Source organism: Poecilia mexicana, unplaced genomic scaffold (genome assembly GCF_051168715.1).
Source record: "Poecilia mexicana isolate PSO_F unplaced genomic scaffold, ASM5116871v1 scaffold_2, whole genome shotgun sequence".
NCBI classification, from domain to species: Eukaryota; Metazoa; Chordata; class Actinopteri; order Cyprinodontiformes; family Poeciliidae; genus Poecilia; species Poecilia mexicana.
Window position 1 is genome coordinate 15,304,603 of NW_028263371.1, and position 20,298 is coordinate 15,324,900.

The window sequence follows — 20,298 nt, forward strand, 5'->3', positions numbered from 1 at the left end:
TATATTATTTATATAAGCAATGTAAGTATTGGATAACTGAATATTAATCTCTGTATATCCAAACAAGATTTACCCCGAATTACAAGTCCTGCAGCTCCACTGTGAACTGTGAGTTTGTGCTAAATCTGTCGCAATAAGCAGATTAATTTGTTAGCATAATGAATTAAAATTCAATAATTTTGATGATTAATATTTTTTGAAGGGCAATTTTATTTAGAGAGACATCATAATCCATTTTTATTTATATTTTCAGTTGTTTGTGTTTTTATTATTATTATTATTATTATTATTATTATTATTATCGTGTTTCTATATATTATTTTTGGTTGTTGTGTTTTACTTTGGATATTTAAAATGTCTTCCAGTTCCAGTATGGAGTGTTCTGTATAAAATCATATTTGTTGAAAATTGTATGAAAACAACAATATTATCGTTTATCGCAATAATTTCTGGGACAATTTGACGTTTAGCAAAATTTGTTGTCATTGACTGTTGCACCACACACAACAAAGAAGTTGTTAGTTTCAATTTTTGTTTTTGATTTTCAATTTCAGTGATCATGTGTGATGTTATGGACAGATTGTGGAGAGGTATGTATCTATCCGCTCCTGTTTTTAATTGTGTTCACAGTTTTCTTTGTAAATATTATTAAAAAAAAATCTTATTGGCTCTGGTAAGTTGGTCCAATACTTTTGCACCATGGTTATCAAGAGTAGATGAAATTTACACTATGTACAGAAAGCTTCCTAATAGTTATTAGTAACAAGAATTGTTGGAATTGTCATATTTCAGTCATCCTAACTAAATGCACAATTCTGATCTGAATTCTTAGCCTGAGGAAGAAAATTTATGAAGGTGTTCTTGCGTCACACTTCTAGATCGTAATCAAGTTGCAAGTATTAAACAGTATTTAAAATTTAAACTGAAACTGCTCATCAGTTGATACAAAGCCCAAAATGACCCAAAACTAAAGTAAAGGTGTAACATAGCAGTCAGTTATGATTAGCTCCACTCCTCTTAATGACTTAAAATCAGAAGAACATCTAAGATGGTCCAAAGGACGAATGTTACTCTCCTACAGTCCTTGGTGTTATTTTCAATCTGTCAGTGGAACTAATATTTTCATTTTTATCAATATTAAGAAATTATTTACTCAAAACAAGTTCATATTGTCTTGCTAAGAAAAAAGACCTGTAAGTTAGTTCGACCATACAAAAATATTTGCACAAGAAACTGGACTAAAAATACTTGGTAAGATTTTGTGTTTTTTCAGTGTATCTCAATAAAATCTTTATGAAAGCTCTGGAACTTTTTCCAAATTTCCAAATTTAACATAGTAAAATGTTACATTATCTTATTAGCTAACATAGTAAAATGTTAGCATTATTTCATGTTTCCTAACAGCAATGCCTTCCAAGATTTCTTGAAATGCTTTCAGGTCGTATTACAAAGAAGTCATATTTTACCTAATCTAAAAAGTTTAACCCGAGCTGTGATTCATTTATTACAATTTTTCACCTTTAGAGATGAGTGAAAATAACTTTTGGTGTAAAAAAATCTGCTCATCTGCATTATCTTATTAGCTTCTGTTCATGTTTTATTCATTTATTTCAGATTTTTATCAAGTAAACTCAGTTAAGATCCGTGTGGTCACTTCTGGACAAACCTTTGGAGCTCATGATGAGCTGTTGAACCAACTGGGGAGGAAGTTAGAACTGCTTCAGACGGACCGGGACAGAAGCAGCGTCACCATGCTATTCTGTCCAATCACCTCTCGTGTCGGGTCTGATGTGGAAGCAGCCATGAGCAATCTGTCAGGTAAAATGTAAAAGAACTACGAACTTCCTGTGTAACTTTTTCTTTTCAGAGTAAAATGTTTTTCTGCTACTTTTAAGCACAGAAAACTCTAACTTAGCCTTTTTTATTGTCATCACACAAAGACACAACAGTGAATTTGGCAACAAGGGGTCGTAGCTTGGTTACCGGAGTCCGGGCTTCCCCAAGTGTATTATAAGCCTGGCGGGCCACCAGGCTTTACTTGTGCTCCCACCAGGCTTAGCATTGCTTATTTATTTAAGTTTTTTTTCTTGTTTTTTTTTTTAAATGTATGCATTTCTTAAGGCTTTATAGTTGTTGTTCAGATATTAATCTTTCAATAACACATCATTATCAAGTGATATTTTCAAATTTCTTGTCAACTTAAACATTTTTTAACTCAAAAACATGATGGGCCGTTGCATGAATGACTCCCCAACCACCGGACATAGCAAGTTTTTTGGGGAAAACCTTGGGAGTACACAGAAAAAAAAATACCAAAAATGTATATTTGACTATAAATATATATATATATATATATAAAGAAAATTCCCCTCTCACCCTCCGTGGGTGGTCTCTTTCATCCTCTGAGCTCGGGTCCTCTACAAGAGGGCTGGGAGCTTGAGGGTTCTGCGCAGTATCTTGGCTGTGCCTAGAACTGCACATTTCTGGACTGAGATGTCTGATGTTGTTCCTGGGATCTGTTTTAGCCACTGCTCCAGTTTGGGGGTGACTGCCCCGAGGGCCCCGATGACCACAGGCACCACTGTGGTCTTCACCTTCCAGGCCTTCTCCAGTTCCTCTCTGAGGCCCTGGTATTTCTCCAGTTTCTCGTGCTCCTTTTTCCTGATGTTGTGGTCACTTGGTATTGCTACATCCACCACAACGGCTTTCCTCTGTTCTTTATCCACCACCACAATGTCCGGTTGGTTCGCCTTGGGTCACACCTTGGGTCTTGTCTGGTGTGGCTGAGCCTCTATTGCTCTGGTGTTTAGGGCCTGTTCCTGGGCGGCCAGGATGAGGGCCTCCGTGCTGTCCTTGAGTCCAGCTTTCTCCAGCCATTGGTAGGATTTCCTGATATCAGCCACTTCAGTTATTTGTCGGTGGTACATCCCATGTAGGGGCTTGTCCTCCCATGATGGTTCCTCCAGCACCTTGTCCTCTGTTCCCCATTGCCTGAGACATTCGTTGAGCACATCGTCCGTTGAGGCTTTGTCCTTGATGTATTTATGGGTCTTGGATGTTTCATCCTGGACAGTGGCTCTCACACTCACTAGTCCTCTGCCTCCTTCCTTACGGCTCGTGTACAGTCTCAGGGTGCTGGATTTGGGGTGGAACCCTCCATGCATGGTTAGTAGCTTCCGAGTCTTAACATCCGTAGCCGTATTATTCCGGCAGGGTATCTGATTACTGGCAAGGCATAGCTGTTTATTGCACGGATCTTGTTCTTGCCATTGAGCTGGCTTCTCAGGACTTGCCTTATTCGTTGGAGGTATTTGGCTGTGGCTCCTGTCCTTGTGACCTCATCGAGGTTGCCATTTGCTTGCTGTATTCCCAGGTACTTGTAGCTGTGCTCTATGTCTGCTATTGTTCCTTCTGGGAGTGAGACCCCTTCTGTGCGGACAACCTTCCCTCTCTTTGTAACCATCCGGCCACACTTCTCTAGTCCGAATGACATCCCAATGTCAGTGCTGTAGATCCTGGTGTCATCCTTGTTGATGATTTGGCTGAGGGGGTTCAGGCCTATGCAGAACAGCAGTGGGGACAGATCAATAGGCTCTTAGAGTCCTATTGATGTTGTACATCTCTAAGCATTCAATATATATATATATATATATATATATATATATGTATATATATATATATATATATATATATACACAAGTGTTATTGGTGCAGGTAAAAAAAAAAACAAATACATAAAAAAAGAAAATCCAGAAAAATATTATACGAATAATAATATATCACTAAATATATATCAAAAACACCAATTAATACAACATTGGACTGTTAATACAGTCAGTAAAAATATTGACCTTTCAGATAGTTTTCTGACTGGTTCTGCTACTTTTATTCATCACCTGTTCTGTTTCTGTTTCTTCTTCTATGAACAGGAGATCAAAACGTGATCCTGGTCCTGATGCACCACACCAGAGATCCCAGCTGCTCCACAGCTGGGACGGACTGGGCAGACGTCTATCCCAATGTCATCTCCAGCGTTCATGTTCTCTTCCATGAGAGCGTGCCAGGACTACTGACCTGTTCTCAAAACAACATGGCGGTGGATCAGATGCTGAGAAAGTTGAGTTGCTGGAGAGAAAGTTCTTCATTGGATGTGATGGCAGTTGTATTAATCTCCATAGGAAACTTGATCAGACATCATGAGCTTTTTATGGGTGTTGGTTGTCATTTCCTTTTTCTAACATAAAATACATTCTAGATCAATTTGTACTGACACACATCAACATCGGTTTAATTTTCCACTTCATGTGAACAAACACATTTTTTATCTCAGTGCTGTACTAGTGCCACTTTTCATTTACCATAGAAGTCAAAAGTCAAAGCTGTAAATGGGGTCACACTTGAGTTGACATAGTTGGAGAAGTCGCGTTTGGAACATGGTGACGGCCAAACAAGCCATTGTTAGCATTACTTTTTAAAAACATTGGTTAAGCCAACAGTTTGGCATTGCAGGAGCTGCATATAATATTGATTTTTAGATGCACTCTTACTATATTGTCTTGTAGAATAAGCATCTCTTCATTACAGTTTACTACTGTTAATTTGAGGAGCGGCCATATTTGATCTCAAAGTCGCCGTTTGAAAAATCCTGCGGCTTTCTGAGAGGAAAGTCTGAATTCGGGGTTGGAGGGGATTCCAGCTGATTTTTCTGATTCAGATTGCAGAATATTTGAGTTTCGACTGAAACGCTGCACTCAGCCATGGTGAGTGAATTTTTCTAACTTAAGCGAGTGAAAACTAAAAATAGATGCTGAAATCATACAAATGGTAAGATTTTATTGGTAAATTATTATCTCAAAATGTTGTATTCAGTTGCCATTAATGTTGGTTCTTATCCCAATTTGGGCCAGTTGATTATTATAAAATATGACGAGTATCGGGTAGATATTTATTTTAACCATATAATATATTTTCTATAAAGTAAACAAAAGCCCCTTTGAAATCACAGTTCTATAGTAAATGTGAAACTCAAACCCCCATTAAGAATCAATTACTCCTTTTATATCATACAAGTCAACATATTATGAGATGTGTGTACTTTCAGAGCATGCAGCTCTTTGTGTTTTCACAATAAATTTGCTAAATGGAAATACAGCAATTTCTAAAAAACTCATATTTTTTGCTAAGAAGTTTTGGCGATAGGCTGAGGTGGGTTTTTCTGGCCGTATTGAAATTGCTTTAATTCTCAAAACTGCAGTGGAGACACATGATGAACAGCTGGATGTTGCCAATGGAGCAAACAACAACGAAGAAGTCAACAGGAAGTGGTAGCGGCGTGTTTTATAATAACTTACCTCGTGAAGAAACATATTCACAATTGCAGTTTTTTCTTATTTAATGGAAACACCGTAATTGCGACTGCCTAGTGGCAGTTCTGGGTTTGATTCCCGGCCCCGGTCTTTCTGCATGGAGTGTGCATGTTCTCCCTGTGCATGTGTGGGTTTTCTCTGGGTACTCCGGTTTCCTCCCTGTTACAACCCCACCCTAAAATTCCTAAAGTAAATTCTGGCACTGGGCTTTAACATAAAACTAAAAAGTAATCCGAACAGTTGAGTAACAAAAGTATAATTTATTTTACAATCCAGATAAAAACAACTAATACAGGAGAAAAGAAAACACAGGGGAGCTTAAGACTTCAGGGTCTCCAAGGCCAAAATAATAAACAAAACACCCCCTTATAACTATAAAATAAAACAACCACTTGCTAAAGGAGAACTAAAGGAAAATACAAAACCTAAACTCCCTTACTAACAAAAAACAGGAGAAAACAGGTTATAACAAAAATGGCAGAGAACCCCTACCAGCTTCCACCTCTGGATAATTGTACAAAAACTGCTCACAGCAAACTTAAGACAGTTCTCTCACACACACAGCTCTCAAACAGAGTCACAGCTCATGGCCCAGGTCAAACAAAAGGAGAGAATCTGGCATCTCCAGCTTGCTGCTTATATATGGCGGCTGACGAGCCCCAACACACTTCACCTGCAGCAATCAGGCAGAGCTGAAACAGAAAACACAGAGCTCTCAAAAAAAAGAGAGCCCCTAGAGGTCAGTGACCGTAACACTCCCACAGTCCAAAAACATGACTATCAGGTTAATTGGCCTCTCCAAATTGCCCCTAGGTGTGAGTGTGTGTGTGCCTGGTTGTTTGTGTCTGTGTTGCCCTGCGACAGACTGGCGACCTGTCCAGGGTGACCCCGCCTGTCGCCCGGAACGATAGCTGGAGAGGCACCAGCATCTCCTGACCCCACTGAGGGTCAAGGGTGTAAAGAAAATGGATGGATGGACCGTAATTGCGAAATTGTTGCACATCGAAGCCATGGCTGTTAAAAAGCATTGAGCAATTCAAGTATAAGCAAGGCAAGGTTCTCCATCATATGTAAGTACACTGTTGCCACATAACAGAGTTAATATTTTCAGACAGCAGAAACATGTTGATTAATTCAACCTTTATTTAAATAAGAATTAGTTCTTATTTACAACAACAACCAGGAAAGGGAAGCAAACTACACACACTCAGCTTCACAGTCAACAATCACATACATTTAAAACCTTATTTATGCCTCAAGCAATAACTAGAACATAAAATAACACTAAACATTAAACCTTTTACAGAAAGGTTCGGTAATAGTCTTAAACATGAAACACTAAACATTCTCATATTTGGACTGTGACACCCTTAATATAAGTTAGGATAAAATTTACCAGTAACATGTGCAGGTATCTGACTGATTTCTTTACAATGTCTTCAAAATGACCTGGTGGAATCAAAGTACCCAAAAATTTTACTTTTATTTGCATTTGCACCTGAAATTGATCGCAGTACTGCGGAAAAGGGACATGCCAAAGGCAGCTTTGAAAACTGCTGCACAGCTCACTGTGATAGGAGCTTAGAAAAGTATCAGTTTAAAGGTAAACACCATCACCAGCTGTGGATCGTTTCAAAAGCAGGAAGTGGTAGAAGGGGGTGACTCCTGGGATTGTTTAAGGTCCAATTATAAAGTTTTGACCTGTGGAAACCATTTAAACTATTGTAAATAAGTGTTTTTCCAGGGTTTTAAAATCACCTCTGTATGTTTTTCGGCATGTGAAATCTTTTTAGTTAGTATTTATTTTGAGGCCATTTCTCGAACATATGAACATATGAATTAACCTGCACTTTTATTCCCCTTGATGCAGCATCGGCTGGGTTGTCTTTGGAACCAACATGCCTCCATTGGGAAGGGCTTGAAATTTCTCTTATTATTGAGATCCGATTTGCCACAAAGGTTTGGAAACGTTTATCCTCATTGTTGATGTATTTCAGAACTGATGTACTGTCCGTCCAAAACACAGATTCATCCAGCTGCATTTGAAGCTCTGCTTTTAGCATTACGTCCACTCTGGCAGCCAAAACTGCAGTTGTAAGTTCCAATCTTGGGATCGTCACAGTTTTTAAAGGCGCCACTCTGGCTTTCCCTAATAAGAAAGCTACGTTAATATGATCTTTGTTGTCTTTCAACCAGATGCATGTTACAGTCCCATAGCCATCTTTACTGGCATCAGCAAAATGATGGAATTGGCAGTATATGAGGTTCCCAAAATCCCTTGCTTTCATACATCTTGCTACTTTAAATGAAGCAAGTAAATTGACCTTCTCCAACCACTGTTCCCACCGTTTCAAAATATCCAGTGGGATGACATCATCCCATCCACAGCTCCTCCTACAGAGCTCTTGCTGCATCATCTTAGCAGGTAGGATGGCTGGTGACAGAAAACCCAGAGGATCGTATACTGAACTGGTGATGGACAGCATGCCACGTCTGGTTGGAGACTGATGTTTCATCTCAATCTTAAATTTGAGATGTGGTGTGTTGAGTCTGACTCAACACACCACAGTAGACCTAAAACTCTTTCAGCTGGGAGGTCATCTTGATCCAAGTTGAGCTTTTTTAAATCCTTTGCCCAGTGTTCGTCTGGGATAGACTGCAACACTGCTCGACTGTTACTGATCCATTTCACCAACTGAAATCCACCTCTTTTACAGAGAGCATTTAATTCATTCACCATTTTTATGGCCTCCTCCTCTGAACCCAAACTCATCAGGCAGTCATCAACATAAAAGTTTTGCTTGACAGCAAGAACAGCTTGATCAGAAAAATCATCTTTGTTGTCATCTGCAGTTTTCTTTAGTGCATAAGTAGCACAGCTTGGAGATGAAACGGCTCCGAACAAGTGCACAGTCATTCTGTAGACTTTCAGTTTTCTGCTGAGGTCTCCTTCTGGCCACCAGAGAAAGCGCAGAAAGTCTCTGTCTTGTTCTGCAACCTTCACCTGATGGAACATGGCCTGAATGTCACCCATGAATGCTACAGGCTCCTGCCTGAAGCGAAGGAGTACTCCAAGTAAGGAACTGGTAAGGTTCGGACCTTGTAGTAGTTCTTTATTTAATGATGTTCCTTGATAAGTGGCTCCACAATCAAACACCACTCGTAACAAACCTTTTTTTGGGTGAAAAACACCATGGTGAGGAATGTACCATACTTTCCCAACTGTACCTTTCAACTGTTGATCTGGTACTTGCTCGGCATAACCTTTTTCAATAACATCTTGGAGGCAACTTGAATATTCCTTATGAAGTCGAGGGTCATTTACGAACCTCCTTCTTAATCCAAGTATCCTCTGCTTGGCTACAGAGTAGCTATTTGGTAGCGTAGCATCTGTGTTCTTAAAGGGTAGTTTCAGACAATATCTCTTATCCTGTAAAATTGAAGAGGATTCCATGATTTCCATAAAACGAATGTCTTCTCTTGACATTTCAGTTTTCTCTGAGGTTTTCTCATTGAAGTCATGGTCATACTGTTTGTTGAGCAGGAACTCCAAGTTAGATACAGAGATCTTGTTTACTAGAGCAGAACGTGGCTTCACTTCAGTACTGCTGTTATTTCCATCTTCATTCAATAGACCATTGATCACCCAGCCCAACACTGTCCTTGTAGCATATGGGCCATCTCCACAGCTGTTGACCACTTCCCAAGGCTCTAGTATCTTGGGAGCGTTGGTTCCTATCAACAAGTCAACATTGGCTTTTATGGTGGGGATTTGAACCTTTGACAAATAAGGCCATCTTTCTATTTCTGCAGCAGTAGCAATATTATCTGAAGTAACTGGCATTTGCTTCTGTGTAAGGACTTCTGGCAGAGGATGAAAGTTGTTTCCATTCAACCCTGATACCTCAATGCCAGACAATGAATAAGCAGTAACAACCCTTTCCTGCGCCATTGTTTTTAAGAGAAAGTTAGTCCTTTTCCCTGAGATGTTTAATCTTTGCATAAGATGTTCTGAACAAAATGTAGCTGTACTACCAGGATCTAAAAAAGTGTATGTATGACATCCACACCCTTGGTAGATTTTACTTGTACTGGAATAATGGACAGAATACAGCGACTCTTTCCGGCCCCTGTATGTCCACATGTCTGGGGAAGAGTTGATGGTTTAACTCCTGTTGGCTCTTTTACTGGTTCAGGCTCAGAATTTGCCTTTGGAATATGCAACACAGTTGGGTGTCGTTGATCACAAATTTCACAGATTAAACGTTTATTACAATCTCTGCTGATGTGACCAGTACACAAGCATCCAAAACAAATCCCTTTGTCCTTCAAAAGACGGATTTTTTCTCTGTGTTTCTTGTTTTTAAACTGTTGGCATTTATCCATAAAGTGAGCACATGAACAACAATGACAGTATGGCCTTTGTGTCTTTGATCCATCTTCAGAGTAATCCACTGATGTTGCTGTGGTAGCAAAACTACTCCCTTTACTTCTGATTCTTGACTGTAGCTTGAAGCTGCTGGAAGACCTCAGGCCAGCTGTATGTTGTGGTGCATACACTTCAATGTCACCAAAAATTGGATCAGACAAGATCCTCACATGTTTCTCCAGAAATACAACCAGATCAATAAAATGAGCTCTGTGGTCGTATGACTCCAAAATATCATGAGCAACAGCCCTCCATCTCTCTCTGAGTTTGTATGGCAGCTTAGAAATGACCATTTTCATGTTACTTGGCATATCCAACTCCTGCATATAATGAAGTTCTTCCATCACATTGCAACATCCTCGTAGAAACAAAGCATAAGCTTGTAGAGCTTTAACTTCCTCTGGTTTTATTGATGGCCAGTTCAGAGCTTTGTTTATATAAGCAGTTACTATTTTGTATTCATTTCCAAAATGTTCCTGCAGAAGACCCTTTGCTACAATGTAGCCACATTTAGGATCCATATGCTGGCAGCTGAGGACCAGTTCCTTAGGCTGTCCTGCAGTGAACTGCTCCAAATAATACAGACAGTCAGCTTTACTGGCTTTGTTTTCCACTCCTTGTTCAAACGCTTTAATGAAAGCTTTATATTGAAATGGATCTCCTTCAAACACAGGAATGTCTCGTGGTGGTAAAGACAGTAGACGCTGTTGATGCACAAGTGCAGCAGTTATTTCATTTTGCTTATGCATAATAGTGACAACATCTCCACTTTGAATTTGATCAGTTTGATGATTTATCCTTTGTCTGGTTTGATTTCCACAAGCAGTTGTTACATCATGTTGCAAAACATGTGATTTTTGTAAGTCCATTTGATCATGTGCATCAAAATACTGCTTGCTCATAGAACTTTTCATTTCAGTCTGTTTTGGTCGCACATCCATTTTTTGCAGTTTGGTTTGTGTTGGTACTGCATTTCTTTGCTGCGTTACTTTACATGCTGCAGGATAGTAATCCTTTGCCATGACATTAAGAGTTTTATCTGATGTCAGTTTCCTTTTTCCCCCTTCAAAATAAGAGTTCATTCCGTCAGTTGGTGCACGGGAAAGACACTGTTCATCAGAAGCCTGCAGAACTGCCAACTTTGCAGTAGACGCAGCTAGCTCAGTTTCTAGCTCAAGCTGTTCCTTTTTCCTTTTTATCAGTTGCTCCTGTTCCTCCAGTGCATGACGTTCCTTCAAAACAGCCATTCTTGCAACCAGTGCAGCTCGCTCTGCTGCAGCTTTTATTTGTGCAGAGGAAGTTGTACTTGACCGATTGCTGGTAACACTTTTGTTGTAATGTTTACTCACATTGGAAACACTATCATTAGGCCTAATATCATCGTTATCCAACCCATCATGATTAATATCAGCACCATTAATTAAATGACCAGCACTTTCATTTTTAAGTTCATCATTTTCTTTTTATTTAACCCACCTTTTCACATTTTCAGCAAATTCATCAGTGAACAACATTTTTGCTTTAAACCATATTTCATGTTTTTCTTTCTCCTCAACTGGCAATAAATTCATTAATGAATCATGCATGCATCTTATTTCAACACACAAGTCAATGTACCCATCAAGAGACGTTTGAACTTCTGAAACCAAACCATTTTGCATCAACTCTTGTATCTTTTTCTTTAAACTGCTAGCTTTATTTAGCTTAGCCTTTCTACCAGCTTGCAATCGATCTAACCGATCAGCAATTGCTTTAGCAGAAAGTTTAACCACTCGTTTGCCCGTTTGTGTGTCACAACTGCTGGTCAGAAAGTCCTGGTTGTCAGCAGTAGATGGCGCACTAGCACCCGCTGGTAAATCCACGTCCGCTATGCAATCCTCCATAATAAAAGTCTGTCAGTCAATAGATTGCAACCAGTTAATTGATACAAAGTTAATTGTTCCTCCACTTCAGCAACCAATGCATTGGATTTATGCCATTATGTGTGCACACGTTTAGATTTAAATTCAGATGGCCATCTTACTAAGTGTAGCGCTACACATACCTATTCGATGCGTGCATTTCAAATCCAGCAACAAGGAAATCCAGGTGTCCTCCTGAACGCCGATCCTGTCCGATGTCACCCCAGGCTGCAGATGAGCTGATGCCAATCAGCTGACGCTCCGTTCCCAACAAACAGGCTCCGTCTGCGTCCCTCGTCGTAGACAAACGCCATCCAAAGTTCTTTCCCACGATCAGTTCTCGTCATAAACAGTTTTTGACTTGTTTGTAGAGGCTAAGCCAAAGCTTTAAGCCCCTGAGGTGGTACACCGGGGTAAAGTTGACACGCCGATCACTTATCCGCTGATTGAAATGAGAGCCGTCCTTGATGTTAGTGCAGATAATCCATTTCTTTCCATGACTCGGCAATCATCATCTTATTTCCTTTGTACAACAAGTCATTCCTCTAACATGTTGTCAATAACACCTCTAACATAGTTTCAGCGATCCACACAGCATTAATTCAATAGCGGTAGCATTGCGTCACGTTACGTTGTGTTGCGGTCAAAAACTGTTTCCCCCTTTCGGGTGGAACACACCTGTCCTCATCAACACCGCATGCTACCTAAATAGACAGCTGACAGATCATGTGACCCAAACCATTTAGAATACAGAAATGCATAATCTGCTCCTACACACAACAGACCACTGAGTCCTCATGTCTAATGGTGTTTTCAGGATTTTTATCACCAACAGAGTGACACCGTGTCAGAAGTGTCAAAACTGGATGCGTTTCCTCAGCAGAACTTTGCAACCTACCAGAGCGGATGATTATGGCCTTAAGAGTGCGTACAAGTTTTCAGTCTGAGAATACCGGAAACCTTTAGTCATCCGTTGTTACAGTCAGAGCAAGGTGGAGGTACCGAAGAGTCAGAATGGGAGGCCGAGGGAACGGTGGTGGACTGGAAGGCTAGAAGAGGTTCGAAGAAGGAGAGAAGGTGCAGGACTGACGTATCCTTAGAGAGGTGGGGTTTGGGGGAAGCGAAGAAGGAGGGAATGAAGGAGAGACATTGACGGGGGCTAGTGTACCATGAGAGGCTAGTGTACCTCTCATGGTACACTAGCCCCCCCTCAATGTAGAGGGGGACTGAGGGGTCGAAGAGGTGGGGGGCGATCAAGCGTACCGTTGAGTGGTGGGGGGGGGCGGACGGACGGCGTATTGCAAGAAGGGGGAGGAGGTCTGGCTGTAGAAGGAGGGGGGCGAAGGAGAGACATTGAGGGGGGGCTAGTGTACCTCTCATGGTACACTAGCCCCCCCTCAATGTAGAGGTAGATGTGAGGGGTCGAAGAGGGTTGGGGCGATCCCTATCCCCCATAAATGCTATTTTATTTATATAATTAGGGCTACTGTAAACAAATATTTTAGTAATAGCATAATCTATCGATTATTCTTACACTTAATCGAGTAATCATATAAAAAATTGACAAAATAAAGTACTGGTAAATCTGGTATAACAGCAGTGTTACTATCGGATATCAATATCAGTCCAATTTTTCATTTTTGAGCTTCCCTAACAGCTACTTTTTGTAGTTTAGAAAACTAACCCTGATGCTAACCCCAATGCTAACCCTACCCCTTGCCCTACCCCCGATAACCCTAGCCCCGAAAACCCTAGGCCAAGTCCCCGGTCCACCAAACGGCTGGACCGTTCCAGCAAATGGCTGGACCCTCCCCGGGATTCGGGCATAGGCTCAGACATTCGGTGGGACCCCTGGAAGTATAATTATGGCTGGGGACTTTAAAATGGCACAAGACCCGTTCCACCAAATGGCTGGACCGTTCCAGCAAATGGCTGGACCCTCCCCGGGATTCGGACACCCTCAGCCCCGCGACAAGTTGTCAAAAATACCCCTGCACGGTTCTCCGGAACCGGGGTCGGTCCCTGCACCTCCGCCGGGCTGGCCCCTGTCCTGGAGAACCGGTGGGGGGAGTTATGGAGCTTCTTTACCCGGGATCGGGGCACCGGAACCCGGGCAGGGGCTCAGACATTTGGTGGGACCCATGGACATCTCCATATGGCTGGGGACGTTGTTGAAATGGCACAAGTCCCGTTTCACCGAATGGCTGAACCGTTCCAGCAAATGGCTGACCCTCTCTACCCGGCTCGGTGCACCCGGACCCGGGCATAGCTCAGACATTTGGTGGGACCCCTGGAAGTCTCCTTACGGCTCATGCCCCTGGTAAGGTAGACATTTGGGAGCACCACCCCATGGTTCCGTATGTCGGGGTCCGGTTGTACGGAACCGGGACCGCTCAAGGGGGTTCCGTACCCGGGGTTCCGTTACCGGGACCCCGCCTTACCCTGGTCAAAAAACCCCGTGGCTCTGGGACCTCCAGGGAGCTCAACCCTAACCAATGGCATACCTTTAACTTATCTGGAAAATGCTTTTTAAAGAAGCTTTCTGAAATGGTAGAAACCATAGAACCAGTGTCAAGAATACACTGGACTGGAACTCCAGATAGTTTTACAGTGACTTGAGGGCACGATGCAATTAAACACTCCTTCACCTCTTCAATTTGGGGACCCACCGAGCCTGAACCACCCCCTCCTAATGTCTGGCTCCCAACACTAGGGGGAGTTAGTTTTCCGACCGCTGATGGCTAGGGGTGGATTGGACCTGAGGGGCACCGCTTGTGCGTGTAGACTTAAAATGGCCACGAGCGGTACAATACCGGGCAATGTGGCCGGGTTGCTGACATTTGTGACAAATCACACTACTAGAACTGGGAGGCCTAGCCACAGGGGACTGCTGCATAGCTGCAAGAGATTGAGTAATCTGATCCAACTGTTCCTGCTGCTTTTGTACAATTACAGTCAGAGTAGCAAGTTGAGAGACAACAGAACTAGCTGGAGAATCAATTTGGGGAGGGGACACACTGGCACTCTACAGCACAAAAAGAGGGGACAACTCTACTTTTATTTTCCACCCTGCCCTCACGCTCCCATGTAATTGCCTCAGCTCTAACCTCCAGTAATGTACACCTCGGATTATCACGAGCATAACGCTTTCGCTCTCTACGCAGGTCAGAATTACTAACATTTTGAATAAATTGATCACGAAGTAAAATGTCAGCATTTGCCATGGCATGAGGAGAATTAGATTTAACTTTGTCCATCAAGCAAAACAATGAATGAGAGAATTCCTGCAAAGATTCACCATCTAATTGTCTCCGTGAAAAGAAGTCCTCCTGTAATGAGACATATGACTGTTGGCAACCATACAGTTCTTTTAAAATGGTGAAAACAGTTTCTGGATTCTCACGTTCAGCTGACGATCTATATTTAATCTCATCTCGAGCTTCACCTTCAAGGTGGTCAAAAATGAAAGCAGCCTGATCTGTGGGTCCAACATGGCGGACTCGCATGCTGGTGCGAACCTCTTCTATCCACTCCTCCACCCCGACACCATGAGTTCCTCGAAAGATTGGACACTTTCGCTCCCTCGGCAGGTAGATTATGCGATCAGTTGTCCTAGTGTTCATCGGAGCTCCACTTGTACTCGGGCCAGCTTGTTCATCATCCTGCTGATTTGAATTTGCTCGTGCAGAATCCCTCTCCTGCTGCAGACGGCTCCTTTCAGCCTCCAACTGCTGGACTCGAGCCCAGAGTTCTTGAAGTTCCTCAGCCATCACACCAGGAACGCTGATCCTCGTTCACAGGCGGAAATATCCAGCCAGGTCCCACGATGTGCCTACTGTTGCACTATTATGCTCCCACACTCTAAGTGCTCCAAACAATGAATAAATACAGCAATAATGCTCTCGACTAAAGCACCACTACCACAGAACCAACACTATCGGTATCAGAAATGAATGTAAAAATATGTATACTATCTGTTCCAACAGCCAGGTCCTGCCAACAACGCCAGAAAATTGTAACACGGGGGAAAGAACCCGGATTGTGACTGAGGACGTGGCCCTAAAGCCAACTGGTAGACTACTGAAATATCAAGTGGTCTAGAGTTTCCCAATTAATGATACCCAGTGTGGCAGGAAGAGGTGGAGACTGCACCTGCTGGCAGGGTGATTGCAAGTGGGCCAATAGCGCCAGAGGGTGCTCAGTATAAAAGCAGAGGTGAGCTCCAGTCTGACGTTGTTTGCTGTTGACACATCGCGCACCGCGCTTCCGGTTGAGCTGTCTGTGCGCCGAGTACAGGTGAGGTTGGCTACCTGCGTATTTACAGCTGCTTATACATTGTAGTCATGTAGAGCCTTTTATGTACAGAAACGGACGGGCGTATTTACCTCCACGTTGATCGTGGGTGAGGTGGTTCCTGTAAAAGGTGCCAACATTTGAGCATTCCCATTTGGGTGCAAGTGTGGAGAGCTTGGCCTAATCGGTAGGTGGAATGAGTGACAAATCTTGTTTTTTTTATTCCTTTATTTTAAACTGTTTTATTATTTAGGAATCTCGACTGATTGCCACACATAACGCTGCTGCTTTGCCTGCACCAAGTCACTGCTTACTTAGCGGTTGCGAGAGAGAGACCGGCTGCCTGGGACACGCCCCCCCCCGCTTCCGAAATCGAAACAAGGAGCGGCTGATCGCATTCATTTTGGATTGGATTGGACTGGGTTGCTCATTTTGCTGTGCCTGTTGAGCACAGGGATTTTTATGGTTTTATTTAGACATTTTTATTTCTTTTATTGCCTGTATTTTTAACAAATTGTCTTTTCTTATTTTTATTTTCTAGACCACCGGTGGTGCGCTCGGGCCTGGAGGCGGCGTCCCTTTTTGGTGTGACTGTGCAGTGATTAATACCAATAGGTGGAGGGAAATACAAGGAGTGAGTGACTTCACGGGTGTTTGTTTTGATTTCTTTGCTTTGGAGCCTACCATCCAGGACCTGGCCGTATCCACCGGTAAGCCTAGTTGGATTTATTTTGTGAATTTTCTTTTTGTTCAAATACAGGTATTTTTATTCTCTGTCATAATAAATTATTATTGTCTTGAAGCCTGTCTCTCGCTTTTTGCAAAACCGGACCTGTGTCCTTTCATTAATTCCTGGGTGAAAACCCCAGGTGGCATTGTTGGCAACAAACCACCTTGTATAGTCCAAACCACTGAACGCCACATTTGGCGTTGTTGGCAGGATGTTTTTGCAAATTTAAGCGGAGACTGTGTTTCGAGTGTTTTATTTATTTTTTAGTATCTGTTTTATTGATTGTTTGGCAAAGCAGTAGCTGGTTAAAGTGGTGGCGTTTTAACTTGACATAACTTGTTTTTTTCTCTCTCCTGTGTTTTGGAGGCTGGCATCATTGTATCACCCCTCTACGTGCCAGGGTTCAGTTATGGAGGCAGAAATGCAGGACCTGAAAAGCTTAATTGTTCAGTTGAGAGCTGAAAATGAGAAGTTGCGCCAGGAACAGGAGGCAGCCAGGCCTGGACCTAGTGCTGCACAATCTACAGCTGGGTCACATTCCGAGGGAAGCCCTTCTATAACGGAGAGGTTTGTTTTTGTGCCACGTGATAGAAAATGTCCCCTGTTTAGAGGGAAGGGAGGCATTGGGTTAACCGAGTGGCTTGAGGAAGTACAGGCCTGCATGAGGGTACGTCATTTGTCCCCAGCTGATCAGGCCTTCTTTTTATTTGATCACTTAGAGGGAGAGGCACGCGATGAAATAAAGTTTCGACCTACCACAGAACGTGAAGATCCCACTAAAATTATGGCTATTTTAAAAGAATTGTATGGGTGTTATGAATCCTATGTGGCACTGCAGGAGGCATTTTTCTCTCGCCGTCAGCGGGATGGTGAAACGCTACAGGAGTTTTTGCTGGCTCTGATGAGTCTTATGGAAGCTGTAAAATCCCGTGCTCCTAGAGATTTTCAAAATGCAGAGTCATTGCTGCGTGATCAATTTGTCGAGCATGTGAGTGATGGGGCTCTTCGTCATGAGTTAAAGCAGTTTGTGCGCAGGAAGCCAACAGCCACCTTGCTTGAGGTTAGGGCAGAGGCACTTCGCTGGGAGCGTGAGGTGCGACCAAGTAGTGTACTCAGTTTAAAATCTTCTGCACCTTTAGCATTTGGTTCGCAGTATGGTGTGCAGAGCTGCCCTCAAGGGGCGATTAGTTTCCACAACACCTCTGAACTGAGTCATCTAAGGAGCATGTTGCAGCAACAGCAATCACAGCTTGATCAACTTACCCAGAGTATAGCTCGCTTGCAAAAACCCAGCCAGCAGGGCCGTTCTCGAGACCCTATTATCTGTAGGCGCTGCCAGAAAGCTGGCCATTTTGCTAGGGATTGTGATGGGGTTCGGGTTCCGGTACGGGCCTCTGAGAAATCACCTCAGGCGGCGGAAAACTCTTTCCCACCGAGTCGCTGAGCCACGATTCGGGTGGGGTAGTTATCGGCTCTCGGGGTGGGGTTTTTCAGGAAGGTTCTAATCTGGTGTCATCGTGTCCACACCTGGCTGTGAGCATGGGTGGAGTCAAAGTTCCTTGTTTGGTAGACACTGGCTCTATGGTGTCTACAGTTACCGAGAGTTTTTTTACTCAATATTTTGAGTTGTGGGGTCAGGAGAAACTGCAGTCTTGTCATTGGCTCCAGCTTAGAGCTGCCAATGGCCTTGCTATTCCCTACATAGGCTATTTAGAGCTGGATATTGAACTTTGTGGTAAGATAGTTCCTCAGTGTGGGGTATTGGTGGTCAAAGATCCTCCTTGTGGCGTATCATCACAGGCTCCCGGTGTTTTGGGGATGAATGTGATTAGTCGCTGTTATGGTGAGCTTTTTAAGCATCATGGTTCAACTTTGTTTAACTCACCTGCTGTTTCCAGAGCTCCAGAGTCCATTAAACAGGCTCTCCATAGATGCCATCATGCCACCACTCGACCTCCAGATGACGGTAAAGTAAAAGTGTGTGGTAAGAAGGCTCACCATATTCCTGGTGGCACACTGAAAACTATACCAGCCACTTGTTCAGAGAGCTATTCAGGTAAAGCTGTTTTGTTTGAGTCTTTGGATTCCAGCCTTCCTGCTGGGCTCCTCATTTCACCTTCTTTGGTCCAGGTCACAAGGGGAACTGCTTATATCCCCATTGTGAATGTGGGAATTACAGATGTGGTTTTACACCCTCGTACCTGTATTGGTACATTGAGTTCTGTTCATGTTGTCAGCTTACCTGCAGGTGTCCAAGCAGTATCGTCAGAAATTGCCTCTATGGGAGAGAAAATTGTTGCTCCTTCAGTCCATGAGCAAATAGATGCATTGGATGTGACTGGACTGTCAGCTGAGGAACAGGGTCGGGTAAGAGCTTTACTTAAGGATTATAGCTCAGTCTTTTCTGCACATGATGGCGATTTGGGGTGTACTAATTTAGTCACCCATGATATCCCTCTTTTGGATGACACACCAGTTAAACAGCGTTACTCCTTCTGAGTATGAGGCAGCTAAAGAACATATTCACAAATTGCTAGAGGAACAAATAATTAAGGAAAGCAGCAGCCCATATGCTAGTCCTATTGTGCTGGTTAAAAAGAAGGATGGGACTTTGCGCATGTGTGTTGATTATAGGCAATTGAATGCTAAAACCAGAAAAGATGCCTTTCCCCTTCCTCGTATAGAGGAGTCCTTGGATGCATTAGGTGGGGCACGCTGGTTTTCCACGTTGGATTTGGTGAGTGGATATAATCAGGTGCCAGTATCAGAGGCAGATCAGCCTAAAACCGCATTTTGCACTCCATTTGGCCTCTTTGAATGGACTCGTATGCCCTTTGGCCTCTGCAATGCACCCAGCACCTTCCAAAGGTTGATGCAGCGGCTATTTGGTGACCAGCAGTGTAAAAGTCTTCTGTTGTACCTGGATGACATTGTTGTCTTTTCCTCCACAGTTCAACAACATCTGGAGAGGCTGGAGGTGGTTTTGAGTCGGCTTCAAGGAGAAGGTCTTAAAGTAAAGTTAAATAAATGTGCATTCTTTAAGCCAGAGGTGCGTTATCTGGGACATGTCATCTCTGCGGAGGGTGTTGCAACTGACCCCAGTAAGACAGAAGTGGTTGCCAACTGGCAGCCCCCCACCACAGTTTCTGGGCTGCGATCATTTTTAGGGTTTGCTAGCTATTATCGCCGCTTTGTGGAGGGCTTTGCAAAGCTAGCTGCCCCTCTTCACAGGTTGGTTGCAGAACTAGGGGGCACCAGGTCAAGGAAGCAGAGTGACCAGAGCATCATACCTGGTTGGACAGGGGACTGTCAATGTAGTTTTGACGAACTGAAAACCAGATTAACAACTGCACCAGTATTGGGTTACGCAGATTTTTCACTTCCCTTCATTTTGGAGGTAGATGCAAGTTATGGTGGTTTGGGAGCAGTGCTCTCACAAGAACAAGAAGGCAAGGTGAGACCCATAGCTTATGCAAGCCGTGGTTTAAGACCTACGGAGCGCAACATGGTGAATTATAGCTCCATGAAGCTGGAGTTTTTAGCACTTAAATGGGCTATGACTGAAAAATTTCGGGATTA

At 43.0% G+C, this 20,298-nt stretch overlaps 1 protein-coding gene and 1 long non-coding RNA gene across 2 annotated transcripts; both read left to right on the forward strand.

The window, feature by feature from the left end:
- The first annotated feature begins 393 nt into the window (after nt 1-393).
- LOC148160487 (uncharacterized) lies at nt 394-4,377 on the forward strand. Its single transcript, XM_088011832.1, has 3 exons — nt 394-590; nt 1,615-1,818; nt 3,930-4,377. The coding sequence occupies exons 1-3, from the start codon at nt 560-562 to the stop codon at nt 4,241-4,243; spliced, it is 549 nt and encodes a 182-aa protein (XP_087867958.1). The 5' UTR covers nt 394-559; the 3' UTR covers nt 4,244-4,377.
- An 11,448-nt stretch (nt 4,378-15,825) lies between these two features.
- LOC148160488 (uncharacterized) lies at nt 15,826-16,791 on the forward strand. Its single transcript, XR_015765079.1, has 2 exons — nt 15,826-16,176; nt 16,243-16,791. It is a non-coding gene; the product is annotated as an uncharacterized LOC148160488 (long non-coding RNA).
- The last annotated feature ends 3,507 nt before the right edge of the window (nt 16,792-20,298 follow it).